Source organism: Pezoporus wallicus, unplaced genomic scaffold (genome assembly GCF_028554395.1).
Source record: "Pezoporus wallicus isolate ANWC-B61680 ecotype Strahan unplaced genomic scaffold, APGP_CSIRO_Pwel_v1 contig_8542, whole genome shotgun sequence".
NCBI lineage: Eukaryota > Metazoa > Chordata > Aves > Psittaciformes > Psittacidae > Pezoporus > Pezoporus wallicus.
In genome coordinates, this window is record NW_026640148.1 from 2,149,252 (window position 1) to 2,167,180 (window position 17,929).

General features: G+C 57.6%; 1 protein-coding gene across 1 annotated transcript; it reads right to left on the minus strand.

Annotated features, from left to right (window-relative positions):
- Positions 1–6,454: 6,454 nt before the first annotated feature.
- RPN1 (ribophorin I) lies at positions 6,455–13,570 on the minus strand. Its single transcript, XM_057417644.1, has 10 exons — positions 13,308–13,570; positions 12,704–12,768; positions 11,565–11,871; positions 10,908–11,117; positions 9,765–9,957; positions 9,358–9,457; positions 8,951–9,089; positions 8,694–8,813; positions 7,979–8,224; positions 6,455–7,023 (listed from the first exon to the last, which is right to left on the minus strand). Exons 1-10 carry the CDS (start codon positions 13,524–13,526, stop codon positions 6,841–6,843), a joined length of 1,782 nt encoding a protein of 593 aa, XP_057273627.1. The 5' UTR covers positions 13,527–13,570; the 3' UTR covers positions 6,455–6,840.
- Positions 13,571–17,929: the final 4,359 nt, after the last annotated feature.

Genomic DNA, 17,929 nt, shown 5'->3' on the forward strand with positions numbered 1-17,929 from the left:
TGCTACCTGAGGCACTGCAAGGCTGAGAAACAAGGAGGCTCAGCTCATCGCAGGCTCCTCACCTGCATGGCTCTGGGGTGGCTGCCCTGGAGCAGAGGCACCAGCCTCAGGCTGGGCTCACTCTGGGGAGCCCCTGGGTAGCGGTGTGGTGTTGGGGAGCAGCCGGAGCATCCGTTAGGCTGCACGGGGCTTGCGTGCCCTGTTTGTGAAACCGCCACGCTTGCGGTTGACCAGAGCGCTGAAATGAGCCCGGCCGGAATTGGTGCAGGGCTCTGTATCCTGATGTGGTGAGCGGCTCCCACCGGCGAGGGGGAGGCTGGTGGCAGCAGGACGGTGGGGGCTCGGCAGCACCAGGCCCAGGCGTAGGGCCCCGCCAGCACCCGGAAAGCTCAGCCTGGCACCAACGGAACTGTGATAAAAGAGAACGTGAGCAGGAGCCAGCACGGGGGAGATTGATGTCAGATTGTGCCAGGGGAGGAAACTCGGGCGGACACGCTCAAACAGACACCGGAGCGCACGGGGGGGGCACGGGGGTAGGCGCTGCTTTCCCTGGCATTGCTGCATCTGCAGACCTGCACCCCCCACTACAGCCTTGCAGCAGGGAGGAAGGGAGGGAGGCTTTGCCTGAAGCGCGTGCATCACCCTTACCAATCCCTGTCCTCAAACCCTCACACCTCTGCAGGTGGGGGTGTCCCTTGCACCAGCCTGAACACTGACATCGGCAGCACTTGCTGCCTAACACATTGCTGCTCATCCCCTGTGGGTCCCTGCCCAGGCCGGGTTTGCTGGTGCGAAGCTTTGGCTGTGGCAGGAAGACTCTTGACTGAAGATGCTTTGCCACGGCTGCCCGCAGGAGTAAAGCTCCCCTTGTCACTGCTCCCAGCTGCTCCGGCCTTGCCAGGGAATCCTGCTGGTTCAGTTGTCTCCTGCACTGCCTCATCCCCTGGTATCACCGCAACTTCTCCAGGACCCCCCAGCTTCCAACCGTGCAGGTACAAGAGCCTCTCAGAGGCCTCCTTTGCTCCATCACCTCTGGTGATCCCGGTGGTAGTTTTCCCTCTGTCCCTCCTTTCTCAGCTGCATCACGTGCTCTTTCTCACCCGAATGAAACAATCCATGTCCTTACCCAGCCTCCAGAGCATCATCTTCCCTTTCTGGTCCCTGCTGTGCGCTGGGCTCTTTGTGCATCTCTCACAAGGCAGCATCCAGCCTCTCAAAACCTGCCAGTGGGACCATCCCAAACACAACACTCTCCAGGTTAGGTCAGAGAAAAGGCAGCCACAAACCAGGGCTTAACTAAGTGGCCACAGAGCTGGGCTCCACGGGGGCTGTGTCTGCCCTGTTCACATCTTCATGCCCCAGCCCTCTCGCATCCCTCCCGCATCCCTCCCGCACCTGCCCCGCATCCCTCCCGCATCCCTCCCGCATCTGTCCCGCGTCCCTCCCGCACCCCCGCCGCAGGACCCGGGTTTGTCCCGCACTGACCGAGCCGGGGCCGGACTCCTCCTGCGGGACGCTGCCCCGCGGCTCCACTCGCGGCCTGCAGCGACCCCTGCTGGCTGCCTGCGGCCCTGCGGCGCCGGGACCGGGACCGCCGTGAGACGGGCTCGGGAGCGGGGAACCGGGAATCCCCCATTGAAACCTGCGGTACGGCCCTGGGGAGCGCGGGGGGCTCTTTCAGTGCACAGCACCCCCCGAGAGCTGCAGCTCCTTTGCTGCCGCCAGGAGGGGACCCAAAGCCTTTCCCCACTGCTGGGTGAGGAGTCAGGGAAAGGCATTTTCCGTCTCAGCCCCTTTCTCGCTTGATTTCGCTCTCCCTCCTCTCAGGTCTGCAGGGGGACAACGCTGAGTCCTCCTGCAGCTCTGTCCCACCAGCTCCGTTCCACACAAGCCGTGTTTTATGTACCCTGAACAGCAGCCCCTGCTGTCAGGGACCAGTTTCTCCAGGACAGGAGCTCTGCTGGGATGCTTGCCCCAAAGCTCTGGTTCTATTACTCCTTTTTTAGCTTTAGCACCCAAGCAATTCACTTCCCCTGTGATGGTACCCACTTGATCCTCTATACCTGAGCTCACACCTTGTCCCTGCCAAATGCTGCTGACCCCCACCATGCGGGTTTGCTCTTTCTGCATCACTTCCTCCAAATCCTCCTCGGTCCCCTCTGAATGCCTCCAGCTTGTACAATCTCTCCTGCAGCCAAAGGCTGCAACAAAAGTGTGTTGCCACAACCATCAGCCCCGGAGCAGCAGGGAAGTGGGGTCTGGGCTGCTTGGGACCCCGTGGCAGCAGCAGCAGCACAGGGCAGGGAGCAGAGGTGGATCCTGGTTTGTCTCAGTCCTTACTGGAATGCAGGGAACAGAGGTAGAGGGGATGGGGTGAGCCCCCCTTGAGGCACAGTGACACAGAGGCAGCCGGCAGAGCCCATGTGCCCCGGTTAACATCTCTTGGTGAGGAAGGACCCAGCACAATGTGCGGTGCAGCTCCTGCTTTAGCCGTAAGTTCGCTCTTCCCTGCTCCCTGCCCCTGTGTTCCCAGGGCCGCGGGGAGAGGGCTCCTGTGTTTGGGCTGGGCACAGCGTGGGACACTCAGGAGGTGCGGGATGCTCTCGGGTTTGCTTTCTGCATCTCGCGGCTGTGGGGTTGCTGCAGCCGCATCCCTGCTGGCCAAGCGATGCTCTGCATCCCGCTGCTCTGCCACGTGTCCCACCGCCATGTGCAGCCCTCGTGTCCCCATGCAGGAGGATGCTCCCCACCGCCCATAGAGCCCCTGGCACAGCACCAGTGTCAGGCTGGGGCGGGTTTTCTCCCCATGGGCACCACGCAGCGCTGGTGGCACCCATGGGGGACGTCCTCTGAAGCCAGAGCCATCACAGACGGGTCTCAGCCACTGCAGCACATGAGGCCCGTGCCAACACTGAGGGATTTCTCCAGCCCTGCTGTGCACAGGAGGAGGAGGCAGTTCAGGGCCGCACATGGGCACCGCTACCAACGGCGCTGGGGAGGACGGGGGTCCCGCCATGGCCACAGTGGGGTGGGTGGCCTCGGCCATGCCTGCAGACCCCAAGGTGGCCCCGGATCAGCTCCCTGGGCCCAGGGGACGTTTCCTGTTTGCTGCCCGTGCTGAAGCATCGGCCCTTCAACCGCCGCCAGCGCTGCGCTTCCGGCCGGGTTCCCGCTGGAGCCCCCCTGCACTATCAGCTCGCCAGATGCCTTTTTCAGGATACTGTGGTAAAACTGCACCGGGCAGGAGCTGTCATTTGGGGTTTTCTCTCGTGTCAGCCCCGAAGACAAATTGGATGAGGAGGAGCAAGAGAGGGGGAGAGAAAGAGGATAAATTTAAACCAGCAGAAAGAAGAACACGGAGATGCCCATGGCCATCCCCACTGCTGGAGCAATGGGTGCCCCAAGGTGTGGGGCCAGTGGGGACCAGGGCAGGTTGTGGTGGTCACCGTGGTGTTGTGGCCACCAGGCCGGTGTCGGCCTCTAGTGGTAGCGGTGCCATGGACCTCACCAGCACCATGGGGACCTTCTCCTGTCCCTCCTGGCACTGCTGCCCATGGGCACGGGGTCCTCTTCCCAGTGCTGGCACTTGGAGAGACATGGTCCTGATGTGGGTCATGGCCCACCCTGTGCGGGAAGCAGAAGCAAGAGGCACCCCAACTCCCTCAGGAGCAACAGTCCAGGGTGACCCCAAACCACCCGGGTGCCCCCCAGGCTGCTGGTCTGCAGCCAACAGATGGTGCTGAGCAGCCCCCAGACTGGGCAGACTGGGAGCTGGGCAGCGCTGTGGGGACAGAGGCTGGGAAATGGTGAAAGGGCATGTGGGGAAGTTGGTCTGTCTATCTGCAGCGCTGTGCAGGGGTGGCTGCCAGGCCTGCCATGGGGCTGCAGTACCCGAGGGGCTGCTGGAGATGCTCCGTGGACAGATGGTGGGAGCAGACCATGGATGCTGTTGAACCTGGGAGCTCACCAAACCCCTGTGCTGGTGCAGGGGGTGTGTGGGGTGAATGTCTCCCAAGGCTGTAACTCAGCAGCGCCAAAGCTCAGCTGCTCCCACGGAGCTCACCCATGAATCCCGGCTCTGCCTCCCTGTAAAGTGGGGCCAGCTCAGCTGGAAGAGGCGTTGTTAAACCAGGCTGGGTTTGGGCTCACAGACACTTGGCACCTCCCGGGGCTGGCCGCAGACCTGCGGGATCTGCTCTGAGCCCAGCTCAGTGATGATGTGTGGCAGCTGGTCCCTGCGGAGCGGAGGGAGGTGTCACAGGGAGGGGAGGCAGCATCCATGGGGCAGAAACAGCACCGGGCTGTGCCCCGCCTTGGAGATGGATGGGGCTGGCTGGGGCCGGGGCTGTGGGTGCGGGTTACAACACCCATGACTGTAAAACCCGGCTTTCTCTGCAGCCCCTGAGGTCGAGCATCCACTGGAGGAGGGGTTGGACCGTCCCAGGCAGAGCTTTGCTCCCGTGGTTTCCTTTGGAGCACCGTCAGTGTGGAGGTGAGAGGGAGAAGCTGTTTCCTGGCTGCTCAGGACCTCCGGGAGAGGGGCAGCACCCTGGTGAGAGGGGAGCAGTGGGGTGCAAAGGGAGCAGTGAGGAGCACTGGGGACCTGTGGGGAGCCACCCGCACTGAGCTGAGGCTGCGCTGAGCTGGGGACCTGAAATCATGGCTGCTCGCTTTCGCCGGCAAATCTTGCCTTTGTGTGGTTTCCTTTTCCTTCTTCTACACAGACTCCTTTTCCTCCCCTCTCTCTTCATTTCGTTCCTGTTCCTGCAAAGGCAAACTTCAGCCCTTCCAACCTTTCCAAGCTCTCCACAGGAGCAGAACCAACCACGGAGTCCCAGCGGGGCTCAGCTTTAATCAATCACCCACGAGATGTCAATCTGCTGCAGGCTCTCAGGTGCTGCTCTACCTGAGCCCTCCTTTGCTTCTGCTGCTCTGCAATCCTCCCCACAGACCCACCCCTCCGCTCCCTTTAAATTTGGCAGAGACAAGCAGCTGCAGCCCTGATTGAGCCGTTTCCTACCATCAGCTTTGCCTCTCCTGCAGCTCCTGGTAGGTGCTGGCTGTTCCCTCCTCCTTTCCTGGGTTATCCCCATAACAGAAGCTGCTCTGGTTTGTAGGTCACTGCTGCTATTTGCTGAAGGGGCTCCCTGGGTATGAGCTGTTGTTGCAGGCTGCCCCTGTGGTGGTGCTCAAGGGGGAGTTCTGTGTGCTTTGGGGTCTGCGGTGTCTGCTGCTGGTGGTCTCCACAGTTCTGGGGTTTGCTGACACGGGGGGGGGGCGATAAAAGTTTGGGGACCACACTGCGGGATGAAGCTCACGCTGGGGAGCGTCACAGCATGTGTGTGTCCACCCTACTGCATTCCCCAGTTGAAAAGCGCATAGGAGATGAGCCTTGGACCCACGGTGAGCCCCAGAATGGGACATCCCTGGGCCACTCACCCCATTGCCCTTGCCCTTTGTGTGCACTGGCCCCAAGGGAGCAGCGCTGGGGGCAGAATGGGCTCAGAGTGCAGGAGGCTGCACCCACCCAAGAGGGCAGCAGAAGGGAAAGGAGCAAAGCAGCTCTTTTGCAGCTGCTGTTTTATTCCTGGCCTCTGGAACTGGGGCAGCTCCCACCAGGGACTGGAGGCTTTTTTAGCTGCCTTCATCCTGCCTATTTATAGCTGCTGTCTCTGCAGCCGTGGTTCCCTTTAACAAGCAGGATCTGAAGCTGCCCAGGAGCAGGAGGGCTGAGGTGTGTGATCCAGCAGAGCCCTTGGGATAGGGAGGGAAAGACACGGAGACACCATCAGGCCCCCTGGGCACAAGCTCCACTGCACTCTTGGGGGGCTGGGCTGCCTGTGAAGCCAGGTAGAAGCTGGGAACATGGGGAAGGAAGGGTAGCACTGCCTTCCCTCTGCCACAGAAGGTTAAGGGTGTCGCTGGGACCATTGGTTTGATCCCTCTTCTCCCCTGCACCTGCCCGTGTTGCCCCAGACACACAGCCCTGTTTGGTGTTGGACACTTCTGGTACCTCCCCAAGTACTGTGTGTGTGTTTTGGCTCAATGTGTTCATGATGATTTTAGCTGCTGGTCATCCCCACCCTGGTCAGGCAGGATTGTGGCCTCAGGGCTCCCAACAGCAGCTCCATGGGAAGCAAGGCAGAGGTCAGGACAGGGATTCAGGGATAGTCCACAGTGAGAGGTAGCAGCAGGGGCTATGTCGTGCACTGTATCTATCATCTCCCCATAAAGGTGTAGAGGCATGCACATCCCTAAGGAGCATGGGCTTGCCTTTCTTCCCGGTGGCCAGGACCTTGCAGGGTGGCAGAGCTCTGCTTTCAAGCAGCCAGGTGTTAGCGCAGTCCCCAGCGCACTGCACTGCCTGGCCCTGGGCAGGATGGGGCCACCCAGGCCCTGCAGCAGCCCCTCTGCCTCCCCAGCCCGGTCCAACACGAGGCGAGGCAGTGGTGGGTTTATTTCAAAGTAGAAGAAAGGTTTTATTCTTCCTGGAGGTGATGCAACATTCAGATTTGCCACGAGCGTGTCTCTGCTCACACTGGCTGCTTGCGTGCGCTTAGTCAGGGCACAGCTACACAGGGAAAACCCAGAGTGGGAGACATAACCTGTCTGAGTCCCAGGTCTGGTGAAGAACCCCGTTACCCAGCCAAACAGCGCGATGGTGTGGTCCCTTGCGCAGCACGCTGCTGAGCAGACAGGCTCTACAGGAAAATCTAAACCCAAAACGTACTTTCAGACATTTCACATCAACTTTTCCCCTAATGCTGCTGGGCAGGAGGTTGGGCTCAATGTGTGTCCCCTCCCAGGCTCCTCTCCCCTCCACATGGGCACTGCCAGCAGTTACAGCGCATCGAGGATGTTGTCGATCCTGGTGACCAGGTCCTGGCGCTTGTTGGAATGCATCTTCTCGTTCTCGATGTACGTGTCCTTCTTGAGCTTGCCGGCCACCAGCCGCTCCGCCTCCACCGAGGACTTCAGAACCAGCTCCTTCACCTGCCCATCCAGCTTCTGAATCTCACTGACCTGATGAGGAGAAACACAGGGAATGTCGGAGCAGACAACAAAATATCCCTGCAGTGAAGCTGGAATAGAAGAGATGCTCAAGCTGGAGTAAAAGATGAAGCCTCTGCTAAGTGAAACATCTCCAGTCCCTCACTATTGCCTCCTGAGCCATCCCCTCTCTTGGCCATCACATTATAAGTATCTCACGAATGTGCATTTAAGCAGCATAGATAAAAGGGCTCTAAGGAACCAGGAGCCACACCAGCAAGACAGAGGAGCAATGACTGTTAAAGAGAGCTTAACAACGGCTTCCAGGTAAATCATAACTATGACAGCAGGAAGCTGCATCCCTGCAGTTAATGGTGTGTGAGAAGCAGGTCTGTAATGACAGAGCTACTCTTTGAGTAACAGATTAAGCAAGGTGGACCTTAGACTAAAGTGTCCCTCACTTCAGGTGAAGTGGCTGCTCCAGGTCAGTGTGTGCTCACTGTGCTGTGGCTTTCAACGTGGCACAGTCAAATGCCCCCTGAGGAGCATCACGTTACCAAGCTTCTGTCAGCACCAAATTCACACGTGCAAGATGAGGGAGCAGATTTTGGTCTGGCTCGTGTCAGTAGTGTAGTTGGGACTGATAACGTGTTGACAGCCTCCTTTTTTTGCCTGTCACTGTCACAAGCTCCGTGAGAAGCATCAGGATTGTGTTACAGAAGCATTCATATGAACAGATCCTGCAGCTGGTTCAAGGGCTGTTTAAGGAACAGCACAAGCAGCTGTTTAGCACCAGCACTTACAGAGCTGCATAACCAGTACTGCAAACAAACCTGATCTTCACACCCTGGCAAGGATCAAGCCATTTCCAGAGGAAAAAAGCCCTAGAAGACAAGCTGCAGAAACGAACCCCCAAATTAAAACTCGCATAGAACAGATGACGGAGAAGAACAGGAGAGCTTAACAAAAATGCATTACAATTTCTTACTTTATCACATAAGTCAGAGCCTTCTGTCTTCAGTTTGGACTGCAGAGAGGCTATTTCGTTTGTCAGAGCCTTGTGCTCTGTCTCCAGAGACTTCTTGCCACTGTTGAGGGTGGAGATGTCCCGTGACTGCTTGTATTTGTTCACTGCCTCATCGAAATGGCGGTACAGCCCCAGCCTCTTGTTCACCAGGGTCAGCACTTGCTCTGTGATGCAGGCCACCTTCATCCTGGCTTCAGCAGCTGGATCCTGCAACAGGACACAAGGGAAGATCAAAGCAGTCCTATCTTTAACCTCCATCAAGCTACAGCTGCAGTCTGGCACAGGACTGTTACAGAACTTGCTCCTTTGAATGGTGAATGGTGCAAGTACTGACTGGGACAAGCACCTTTCAGCAGTCAGCCTAGCCCAAGGAAAGTGAAAACACTGCAGAAGAACTGTGGACATCCCTGCATCTCGGGGGGGAATTCCTTCTCATCCAGAAGGCAAAACTCTGGTCATCCTGAGCACACCAGTTCAAACCCTTCAGGAGTATCAATGCTCAGACAGTATGAAAACGGCTCCGGTTAAGGATCTAGTAAAGTATCTGATCAGCAGGAACATTCAGTAGGAATTACTGGTGTGAAAGATCTCAGTAGGAATTACTGGTGTGAAAGATCTCCATCCCTCAGCTGAGTGAGCCACTAATGCTCCCACAGGGCTCTCCAGCATACAGCACCTTGGTGATGGAGAAATCCAGCCTCACGTAGACAATCACAGTGAAGAACAAGATGTAAAAGGCTCCAACCACCAACAGAGGCTCCTGCAGCATCAGGATCTTGTTGAAGGTGTAATGAACCTAGAAGAGAAGTTCCAAACACTGAGTGAAAGCAGTGACCCCTCTTACTATGGGAGAGATCTCCTCTCCTCAGGCAGCTGGTGAGTTTGGAGGGGACACAAGTGCTCAGACAAACCACACAGAGAGGCCACACTCACCACGATGTCTTGGATGTGCTGCTCCACCAGGTTGCTCTTGTGTGCCACAATAACTGGACGTCCAAAGGTGTCCAGGTAAGTGTAGTGGAGCTCGTCTGAAGCACGATTGATTTCGTAGGGGCTGTCCACATGGATATTCCTGTGGATAAAACCACAGTCCCCTATGACTGCACAGTGTCTGAGATGATGTAACCTAAGACTTGGCTGGCCAACCGTAGCCTTGAGCACAAGACCAATTATGCACTTTAAACACCACTCTAAAAGGAAGCAAAGCTGTGTTCCAAACTCTCCTCCACAGGCACAGTCATGGTTTTGTTTTCACTGTCCTCAGGCCATTCCAGTAAGCTGGAGAAGTGCCACCACCACAGCAGCATCTGCAGTAACAAGGCAGGAGCAATGACACTTACTTGGCACCTTCTGGCAGGACGATCTTGACAGTCAGGGAGTCTGTGACTTGCTCATCAAACACGTGGTCCACAAACCTCATTTTCAGGGCATACTGATCACCTAAGGGAGGGCAGAGCAGGGGGTTACAGCTGCTCGGAGAACAAGGGGCGACCCTGAAGCTCAGCTCCTCCTAGGAGTGAGGGTGCATTGTGCAGCAGGGCCACCAGCTCCCTCGAGTCCATTTCAACCAGAGGTCTGCAAAAGCCTGAAGGCAGCACAGAGAAGGTGGATTTGCACATTCCAGGAAGATGAGCCAGCAACTCTCATTGCTGAGGTGCAGCATGGCACAGCTTTCACTTCTGTACTGTACAGCAACCACCTCTAAACACAGAGAAAGCTTCTTGCTCCCTTCCCCTGTGCCACCCACCGAGGTTGTAGAGGTATTCATAGCTCGGCAGGTTGTAGCCAATGATGTAATGGGTTTTCCATCCCCCAAAGAGCGGGAAGCGGGGCCGGATCTCCATCTCCACAGAGTCATCCAGGACAAGGAGGTGGCTGGTGGAGATGTTTCCAATTTCATCTCGGTAGTAGACATCCTGAGCAGCAGCAGGGAGAATGGTCTGTGGGGAGAGGAGCAGCGGTCAGTGCCTCATTAGTTATTCCCAGTGGAACTGGGAAAAGCAGCAATGGCTGTGCAGGATCAGGACACCCTGCTCCTAAGTGGGAAATGCAAAATGGCCATTCAGCTGCACTGAGCAGTGAAATTGTGCTATTATACGCAATGAGCCACACAAGTGGCTGCCAGCCCCCAGATCACTTGGACTCTAAATGGATGCGCTTCTTCCAGTGCAGTTTCCAGTACCCCAGACAGCGAGGGAGCCCATCCTGCCCACCAGGACAACAATTCCCTCTCCGCTCCAGCCCGCTGCCCCACAGAGCTTGCTGCTGCCTTTGTGCTCAGCAAAATGAGAGTTCTCTTTGGCTGCACCACCCTAGAGAATGACAACACCAACCCTGGAGGCTTCCAGCAGTGAGAAAGGGTTTGGTTCAGATGAAAATACAAAACACTTCTCACATCTGGCCAGCAGAGCCACAGCTTGAACTCTCTGAGTGCTTTGTGAGCAAGGAATGAATGGATCAGCTTCCAACTAATGCTGTTCAACATGATGAGGATATGACAAGGCAGGCACTCTGAAAATAAGAGGGTGAGGACAGAATGAATGGCCCTTCAACAGTGGAGGATGGAAAGCAGAACTATCCACACAGGGATTAAGGAATTTAGAGGGTGCCTGAGTTTGGGTGGGAGCACAGAGGGACACCACCTGCCCAGGTACACGCAGTTTGTTTGCCCAACAGATGTGATGAAACAAGTAACCTCCTAATTCTACCTCCGTAAGTTATTCCTGTCTAGCATGAGCCCTCTGAAAACGGATCAGAGCTTTAATACTCATTACTTGGGTATGGTACCAAAGAAAAGGACAACTCTATTTTTTCCCCTCTGGGGATGCAAGAAAGGGGGAAGCCACAGGAAGAAAGAAGCCAAATTTCAGTAATTACACAAAATGTCAACCTTAAAGGACTTGACAGAGGAGATGCCGCTGTCTGGCTGGCGCTGGTAGTCATATCTGGAGAAAGGCCCTTTCAGCACTGCTCCTGTGTGCTTCAAATCAACCGTCTCCTCCACCGCGATGTTCCCCCAGTGAGACACCTCGATGACCCGGGTCATGCTGGTGATGGTCAGGAACGGGCTGTTGTTTTCATAGTGCACCTTCAGAGTGTCCTGACAAGGGAGAAGATGAACTATCAGATATGAAGTAAGGAGCAGCTTCCCCTTAGAATTATCTTCCTGTCCCACACAGGAACCTCCCTGACAGACTCACAGAGGTGAAGCTGAGTGCACAGGAAGGTTTGAGCCACCCCTGCCCAGCTCGCACAGGGCACTAGGTACCTGGGGTGTTCTCTCACATCTGGCTGAGTGAGAACAGTGAGGGATCCAGATGTGCATACACCCCTGCCAGAGCCATGCCCAAGCAGAAATCAGCAATCACATCTGCACGAGGAGCACCTTACTGGAGCACGCGCTCCCACCTCCATGCAAGCTAACTCGGGCTTGACCTGTGACTCTTACCGAAAGCCTCTGCTTCTCACTCCCCAGCCTCTGATATGCGGGTGCCATCTTAGCAAGATGCTCTGTGCAGAGCCACCACCTCCCTGCACAGACATTTACCTGGCTGTAGGGAGGAATGTCCCTGAAGGGGCCATACTCGATCGTGTCTTCGGTGCGGGAGGGGTTGCCCAGCTTGGTGTAACTCTCCACGTTCCTGGAGGCCAGTTTGACCCGGGTCGTCTGGCTCTTGGTGAAGTATGGGGAGTAGAAATAGTGATTCCCTTCAAAGACCACGAACTGCTTCTCGCTCTGGGTGATGTGGGTAGGGTAGGGCTGCAGGACGTGCGTGAAAACCATCTCCACAGACACCCGGACCTTGGCTCCCGGTGCCAAAGGAGACGGCAGCTTCACTGAGAAGAATTTCCCACTGGAAGGATGGAAGAATGGGTAAGTCAGGAGAGATCTGCCCTGAGAGAGAGCGCTCAGATCCAACCCCTGCAATATCCCCTGTGGATGGAGCCCAGCTATCACAGAATCACTCACTGGTTGGGGTTGGAAGGGGCTTACAGCTCCCACAGTTCCAACCCCCACGGTTGATTGCGGCTCCTCCAAGGTGCACGGATGTCCTGCCCCAGAAGCTGTGCTTACTCTGGACTGGGGAGGCAGTACAGGGTGAACTGTGTCCAGGAGTTAGTCTTTACTTCACAAACCCACTGGTGCCAAAGAGCACTCAGGATCAATCTGTAATTGCCATTGCCAGGCTTTTGGGTAAGAGCATGGTCACAGCTACAATGCTTCTCTTACCTGTATCCCTTAATAAAGGGACAGGGCATTACTCAAGGCACTGAGTACAAACCTAAGCACAGCTGAGACCCCCTGAGCTGCGTTTAAGAGAGAGCCTCTCTCCCTTACAAGTCTGTGCCCTCACTCTCAGATATGGGTGGCTGTGAGGAGCGGGTATGTGCTGCTGGTGCTGGGCTCAGTGCAGAGACCTAAACCCACATGTGCCATCTCCCAGTTAAAGAGCATTTGAGGGAGGGAAATGGCTTCTACTGGGGCCTCCTGGGCTGCAGGGATTGGGTAGGGGTGCCTGTGTGCCCTGGCTCTGCAGCACCCAGTATGCAGCCTGAGTACGGGGTGGATCTTCTGGGCACCAGAAGACTCTGGGATCTCCAGCTATGTGGGACTGAGGCTGTATTCCTGCTGCACTATGAGGATGATCCTGGAACCCCCATGCACAACACTAGGTATCGACTCACCTTTTGCCCTTAACTTTTGTCTCTCTCACTTCCAAGGTGTTCTCCTCCTCTTCCTCACCCTTCACCTGTTTCAAAACAGACTGATCAGTGTGCTGCTGTTCAGAGACTTAATGGGTCTGCAGTAAGCTCCATTTGGCTCCTATCTACTCTTCAGGGGCACGACCCCAGAAGTACAAGCTGATAGAAAGCTATCACAAAAACAAACCCCTTTTACAGTGCTTCCCGTTAACACACACTGCGAGGTGCAAGAACAGACACTGGAGAGGCAGCTGCCTTCGTGACTTTCCTATAGCGGAGAGCGAGCGGCCACGGGACCGCTGCACACGCCGCTGGGCTCAGAAGGACCGCGGGGTGCAGGAGCTGGCTGCCAGCGCCGCTGCTCCGCTGCCGTTACCGAGGACCGCCGTTATTAGAGCCTGTCCCGCCTCCCCCACTTCAGCCCGCACCGGAACAGCATCCCCGGGGCGCGGCTCACGGTGCAGGCGCGGGGCCGCCACGGCAGCGGAACCCCGGGAGCCGACGTGGCCCTGCGGCCGGCGGGGCCCACGCAGCGCCCGGGGCCGGGGCCGGTTCTCCCCACGCCGGGGCCGCCGCCGCTGCTCACCTGCACGCCCAGGTAGGCCAGGCGGGGCTCCAGGCCGGGCTCCAGCGCCAGCAGGAAGGAGGAGGCGGCCGTGCCCGCCGCATTGGCGAGGCTGAGCTCGGCAGAGACCTTGGCGAGGTGCGTGCTGAGGTCCACGGAGCGCCGCGCCTCCTCCAGCAGCAGCTCGGCGGCGGCCCCGGCCACCAGGCACAGCAGCAGGCGGCACAGCAGCCCCGCCATGGCCGACTCAGCACGGGGAGGGCACAAGATGGCGGCGCCCGCGCTGTACGGGGAGGGCACAAGATGGCGGCGCCCAGGGAGGGAGGAGGCTCATGATGGCGGCGCCCAGTATCCCCCACCCACCTCAGCCCCGTGCTTCCAGCAGGAGCTGTTCCAGGCCCTCCGCTCTCCGGTGAACCCGTGTTTATCCTGGCCCTGTTCTCCAGAGCCCAGCACTGGGTGGGCAGCTTCAGGGAGACCCAACTGACCCGGAGGGCAGAGCACAGAGTCCTTGCGGGCTGCGGGTGCCATCCCCAGGGACACAGCCATGGGGGGTTCAGCCGGGATGGAGCCGGGGCTGGCCCCGCCAGGCTGAGCAGTGGGAGAGGTCTCATCCATGTCCCTGGCAGGGCTGCCTCTACCTTGCTGCTGTCACAGGGCTGGTGCAGCCCGAGCTGGGGCATCGGTCCCAGTGACCTGTTCACAAGTAGGAAAGGAGGTTCCTGAAGGAACGGGTTGGCTGTGACCACAGGAGGAGCAGGGAATGGGATCTGTCCTGGTGTGATCCAGATGTTGCACTGGGCTGTGCGGGAGCTGCAGAACTCACCCTGGATCCACCTTAGCTTAATACAAATCCCAATGGAACGCCGAGGAGAGCCCCAGGCACATGGCTGCCGTGGTGGCTGAGGAAGAGCTCAGGCTTTATTGGTGCTGCCCTGGTCAAGTCTGTCTGTGTAAAGCCCAGGCAGCTCCTGGCTGGCAGCGGGAGGCAGAAGCCACTCCTCTGTGTTCAATCCTGAGCCAGGTCCTGCAGTTCCCAGGCATGGGAGTGCAGGCAGGACCTGCCTGGGTGCCGTGGTCTGGCCAGGACCCTCAAGGAGCAGCCGGGGGGTAGAAGCTCTTCCAGCCTGGGTCCTTTTACCACCCTGTTTCTGAGCTCTTCAGCACCACTCGCACTGAGCCTCTGCCCAGCAAACACCGTGAGGCCTCTGCCTGCTGTGGGATGGGGAATGGTGGGGCTGAGCTCCACGCTGCCCTGGGTGCATGTCCTGCCTCTGCACAGAGGTGATGCTGCCGGGTGCTGCCTGCTCGGGGGTTCAGTTCCCACAGGAATCTCCCCCCTTCCATGCCCACCTTTCATTGCACCTCTCTCCGCCTGGGTTTACACACAGTCTGGGTTCCTCCCTGCATCAGACCATGAGGCTCAGTGGAATTACTGTGTGTGCCCAGCGGTGGTGCGGAGCATTGGGAGGCACAGAGGGACGATGTGCCGGAATGGGAGAGTGTCTTGTGGGTGCTGGGAGGAGCTGAGCCCGCTGGGTGCTGCGGGAGGGAGGAAACAACGCCGCTAGGGGGTCCCTTCGCTATAAAACCCCTTTTAACCGTGCTCGAACCTCACCGGCAACGGAACCGAAGGAGCCAGGGATGGGTACCGCGGGTGGCCGCCAGGAGGCGCCCGGGGCGCGCCAAAGGGGCGGTACCGGCAGCGTCAGCGCCACCCCTCGGCGGGGCGGACTTGGCGGCTCCCGCGCCCCGTAGGGACAGCGGCAGCAGCGAGGGAGCGGCTCCGGTTCCGCTCCCGGGGCACCCCGTGAGGCTGCACCCGCCCGCTGCCGGTGATGGGTCAGAGCCGTCCAGACCCGCGGGGTAACGGGGGTCACCGCATCAGCGTAGCCTGGCAGTGTTCAAGGCCAGGTTGGACACAGGGGCTTGGAGCACCCTGCTCTGGTGGAGGATGTCCCTGCCCATGGCAGGGGTTGGAACTGGAGGAGCTTTAAGGACCCAAACCACGCTGTGATTCCATGGTTCCATCCATCCATGATTCCATGGTTCCTCACCAGCCATGCTCAGTACAGTAACTTCAGTTTCCATCTCTGCATGGATCAGCTCCTCTTCTGCTTTTGGGAAGGGAAGCACTTGCCGGTGAATTTACTTTGGAATTCTGTTGTTCAGAGATTTGAACCTGGATTTTAAAGCCTCAGTTTTGCAGAGGCTTTAAACAGACAGGAGGAAGTTGAGGATCCCGCTCACAGCAGCAAGAGGGGGTGGAGACCTCATAGCAGCCTTCCAGGATCTGAAGGGGGCTATAGGGATGCTGGGGATGGACTCTTCATTAGGGACTGTAGTGACAGGACAAGGGGTAATGGGTTAAAACAGAAACAGGGGAAGTTTAGATTGGATATAAGGAAGAAATTCTTTACTGTTAGGGTGGTGAGGCACTGGAATGGGTTGCCCAGGGAGGTTGTGAATGCTCCATCCCTGGCAGTGTTCAAGGCCAGGTTGGACAGAGCCTTGGGTGAGATGGTTTAGTGTGAGGTGTCCCTGCCCATGGCAGGGGGTTGGAACTGGATGATCTTAAGGTCCTTTCCAACCCTAACTATTCTATGGCTCTATGTGGAGGTTGGCAGCTCATGCCATGCCTGCTGCTTCCCCAAGCCCCTGTCTGAGCAGTGCTCATTGGGAGATAAGGCAAGTTTCTCACCAGGTTGCTAAACCCTGGAGTCCTCCTCCCCTGGGTGATGCTCTGTGAGTGCCAGCAGGGATTTATGTGTCTCCTGCACAAGCAGCCCTTGTGGCTGAATCAAAGCCTCTGCCCGAGCCTGGTTGTTCACAGGCCTTGGGCATGTGTGTACATGGGCTGGGCAGTGACCCCTTCCCCAGGGGCAGCCCCACTGAGCCCTGGTTCTTTCCCACCGCAGGATGTGTGACCCAGAGAGGGAGCATCACCCCCCTGTGATCAGCACTGGTCTGCAGCAGGGAATGAGACAAACCCAGCGAGACCCTGTTCATCTAAATGAAGTAAAAGGGGCTGTTTTCTGTTTGCCAGGAATTCGGGCAAGGTCTGGAGCCAGCCCTGAGTGCTTGCACAGAATCACTGAAGCTTTAGCATCCTCCTAAACCCATGTCAGTTCCAGCTGACTGTGCCTTGCAGGGCATGCCTTCAGTTCGGGGGCTCGGGGATTGCAAACAGTGAGTCACAACTCCCTGGGATCCAAATGCAGCTGCTGAGGCACCAGCACGGAGAAGTGTTGTCCAAGATAAGAGCAAAGCAAACCTTGCTGCCCACACACCCTTATCCCTCAAGGCTGAGTATCTTTGTCGCTGTCTTCAAAAACACACACTCAGAGTTACACAGGCTTCTTGTGGTTGCCATTAATACAGGATTTGCTGCTTTTAGAGCAGACGAGGGGACTGTGAAAAGCTGTGATTTGGGAGAGCTGAGCAGATGGATCTGGAGCTAATGTGCAGCACCCCATGTGTGCAGAGGTGGCTGGTGCTTGGGGAGGGAATCACTGCAGGACATGTCCATGGCCTGTGTCCCTCCCAGGGAAGGACCCAGAAGAGCTCTTGGGGCCTCTGTAGACAGGCCCTGGTGCTTTCCATCCCTGGATCCTGGAGAGCCCACATGCAGCCCCGTTTGGCTCTGCCCATGGAGCTTCGGGACACCTCTCAGCACCGCCTCACTGCAGAGGAAGAAGCAACGTGCGAGTCACCTGTCCCATGAAGTGTCCCACTCACAGCACCAGGCTCCTGTCCCATGATACATCCCAGGTACAACATGGCACAGGCACAGAACACCTGGTGCAGAGCTCACGTGGCTGGTCCACCCCATCACACAGGCTCCATGCAGAGCAGTGCTGGCAGACGACCTGCAGAGCGCTGCATCCACCTGTCCTGATGGTCCCCAGTGCTTCAAAGCCACCTCTGTCATGAGCTGAAAGGTCTCGGGCACTCCAGAGCTTCACTGTGAAGGCTTCAGAGCTCGGTCAGTAACAGTGTGCAGAACCCAGTGCTGTGGTAGCACACTGCTGTGACAGAGCCTTGAGTCCTGGGGAGGGGCTGAGTCTGCCAAGGCTGTGCAGCTCTGCTGGTGCTGTGCAGCTCTGTTGGCACTGTGCAGCTCTGTTGGCACCGCAGCTCTGCTGGTGCTATGCAGCTCTGTGCTGGTGCTGTGCAGCTCTATGCTGGTGCTGTGCATCTCTGTACCTAGTTTTAACACCACTCCTATGGTTTAAAAGCCTTTCAGAGATGCCCATGTTCAGAGGGCCCTGGGTCTGACAGGGACTGACTCACTCTGGCCTCTGGGAAGTTACTTCACTCCCTGGATCATCCTCTCCACCTGAGTGCTGGACCCGTCATGGACCACAGACCTCCAACACAGCTGAGCAGGGAGCATTGCTGCTCCGAGCACAGGCTGGGAAGTGGGCAGGAGCTGGGGTTGCTGGGGAAGCTCTGCAGCAGGGGAGGCCAGAGGGGGTCACGGCTTGTGTGCAGCCCTGGGGATGACAGTCACAAACAGGGAGCAGGCATCTCTGTCCCTGAGCCCCAGGGCCATGGCAAGTTCAAGTGTCACAGGGCAAGGGGGTCTTTGATGGGCTTTGGTTTCCTCCACTCCAGCCTACAGGGAGCTGGTGGTGCCAAGT

Coding starts and splice junctions, on each gene's coding strand:
- RPN1 (XM_057417644.1), bottom strand. CDS start 13,526: ATGGCGGGGCTGCTGTGCCGCCTGCTGCTGTGCCTGGTGGCCGGGGCC. Junction 8,225..8,693: donor TGGATTTCTCCATCACCAAG/GTGCTGTATGCT, acceptor GTCCTGTTGCAG/GATCCAGCTGCTGAAGCCAG. Junction 7,024..7,978: donor GCTCTGACTTATGTGATAAA/GTAAGAAATTGT, acceptor TCTCCTCATCAG/GTCAGTGAGATTCAGAAGCT.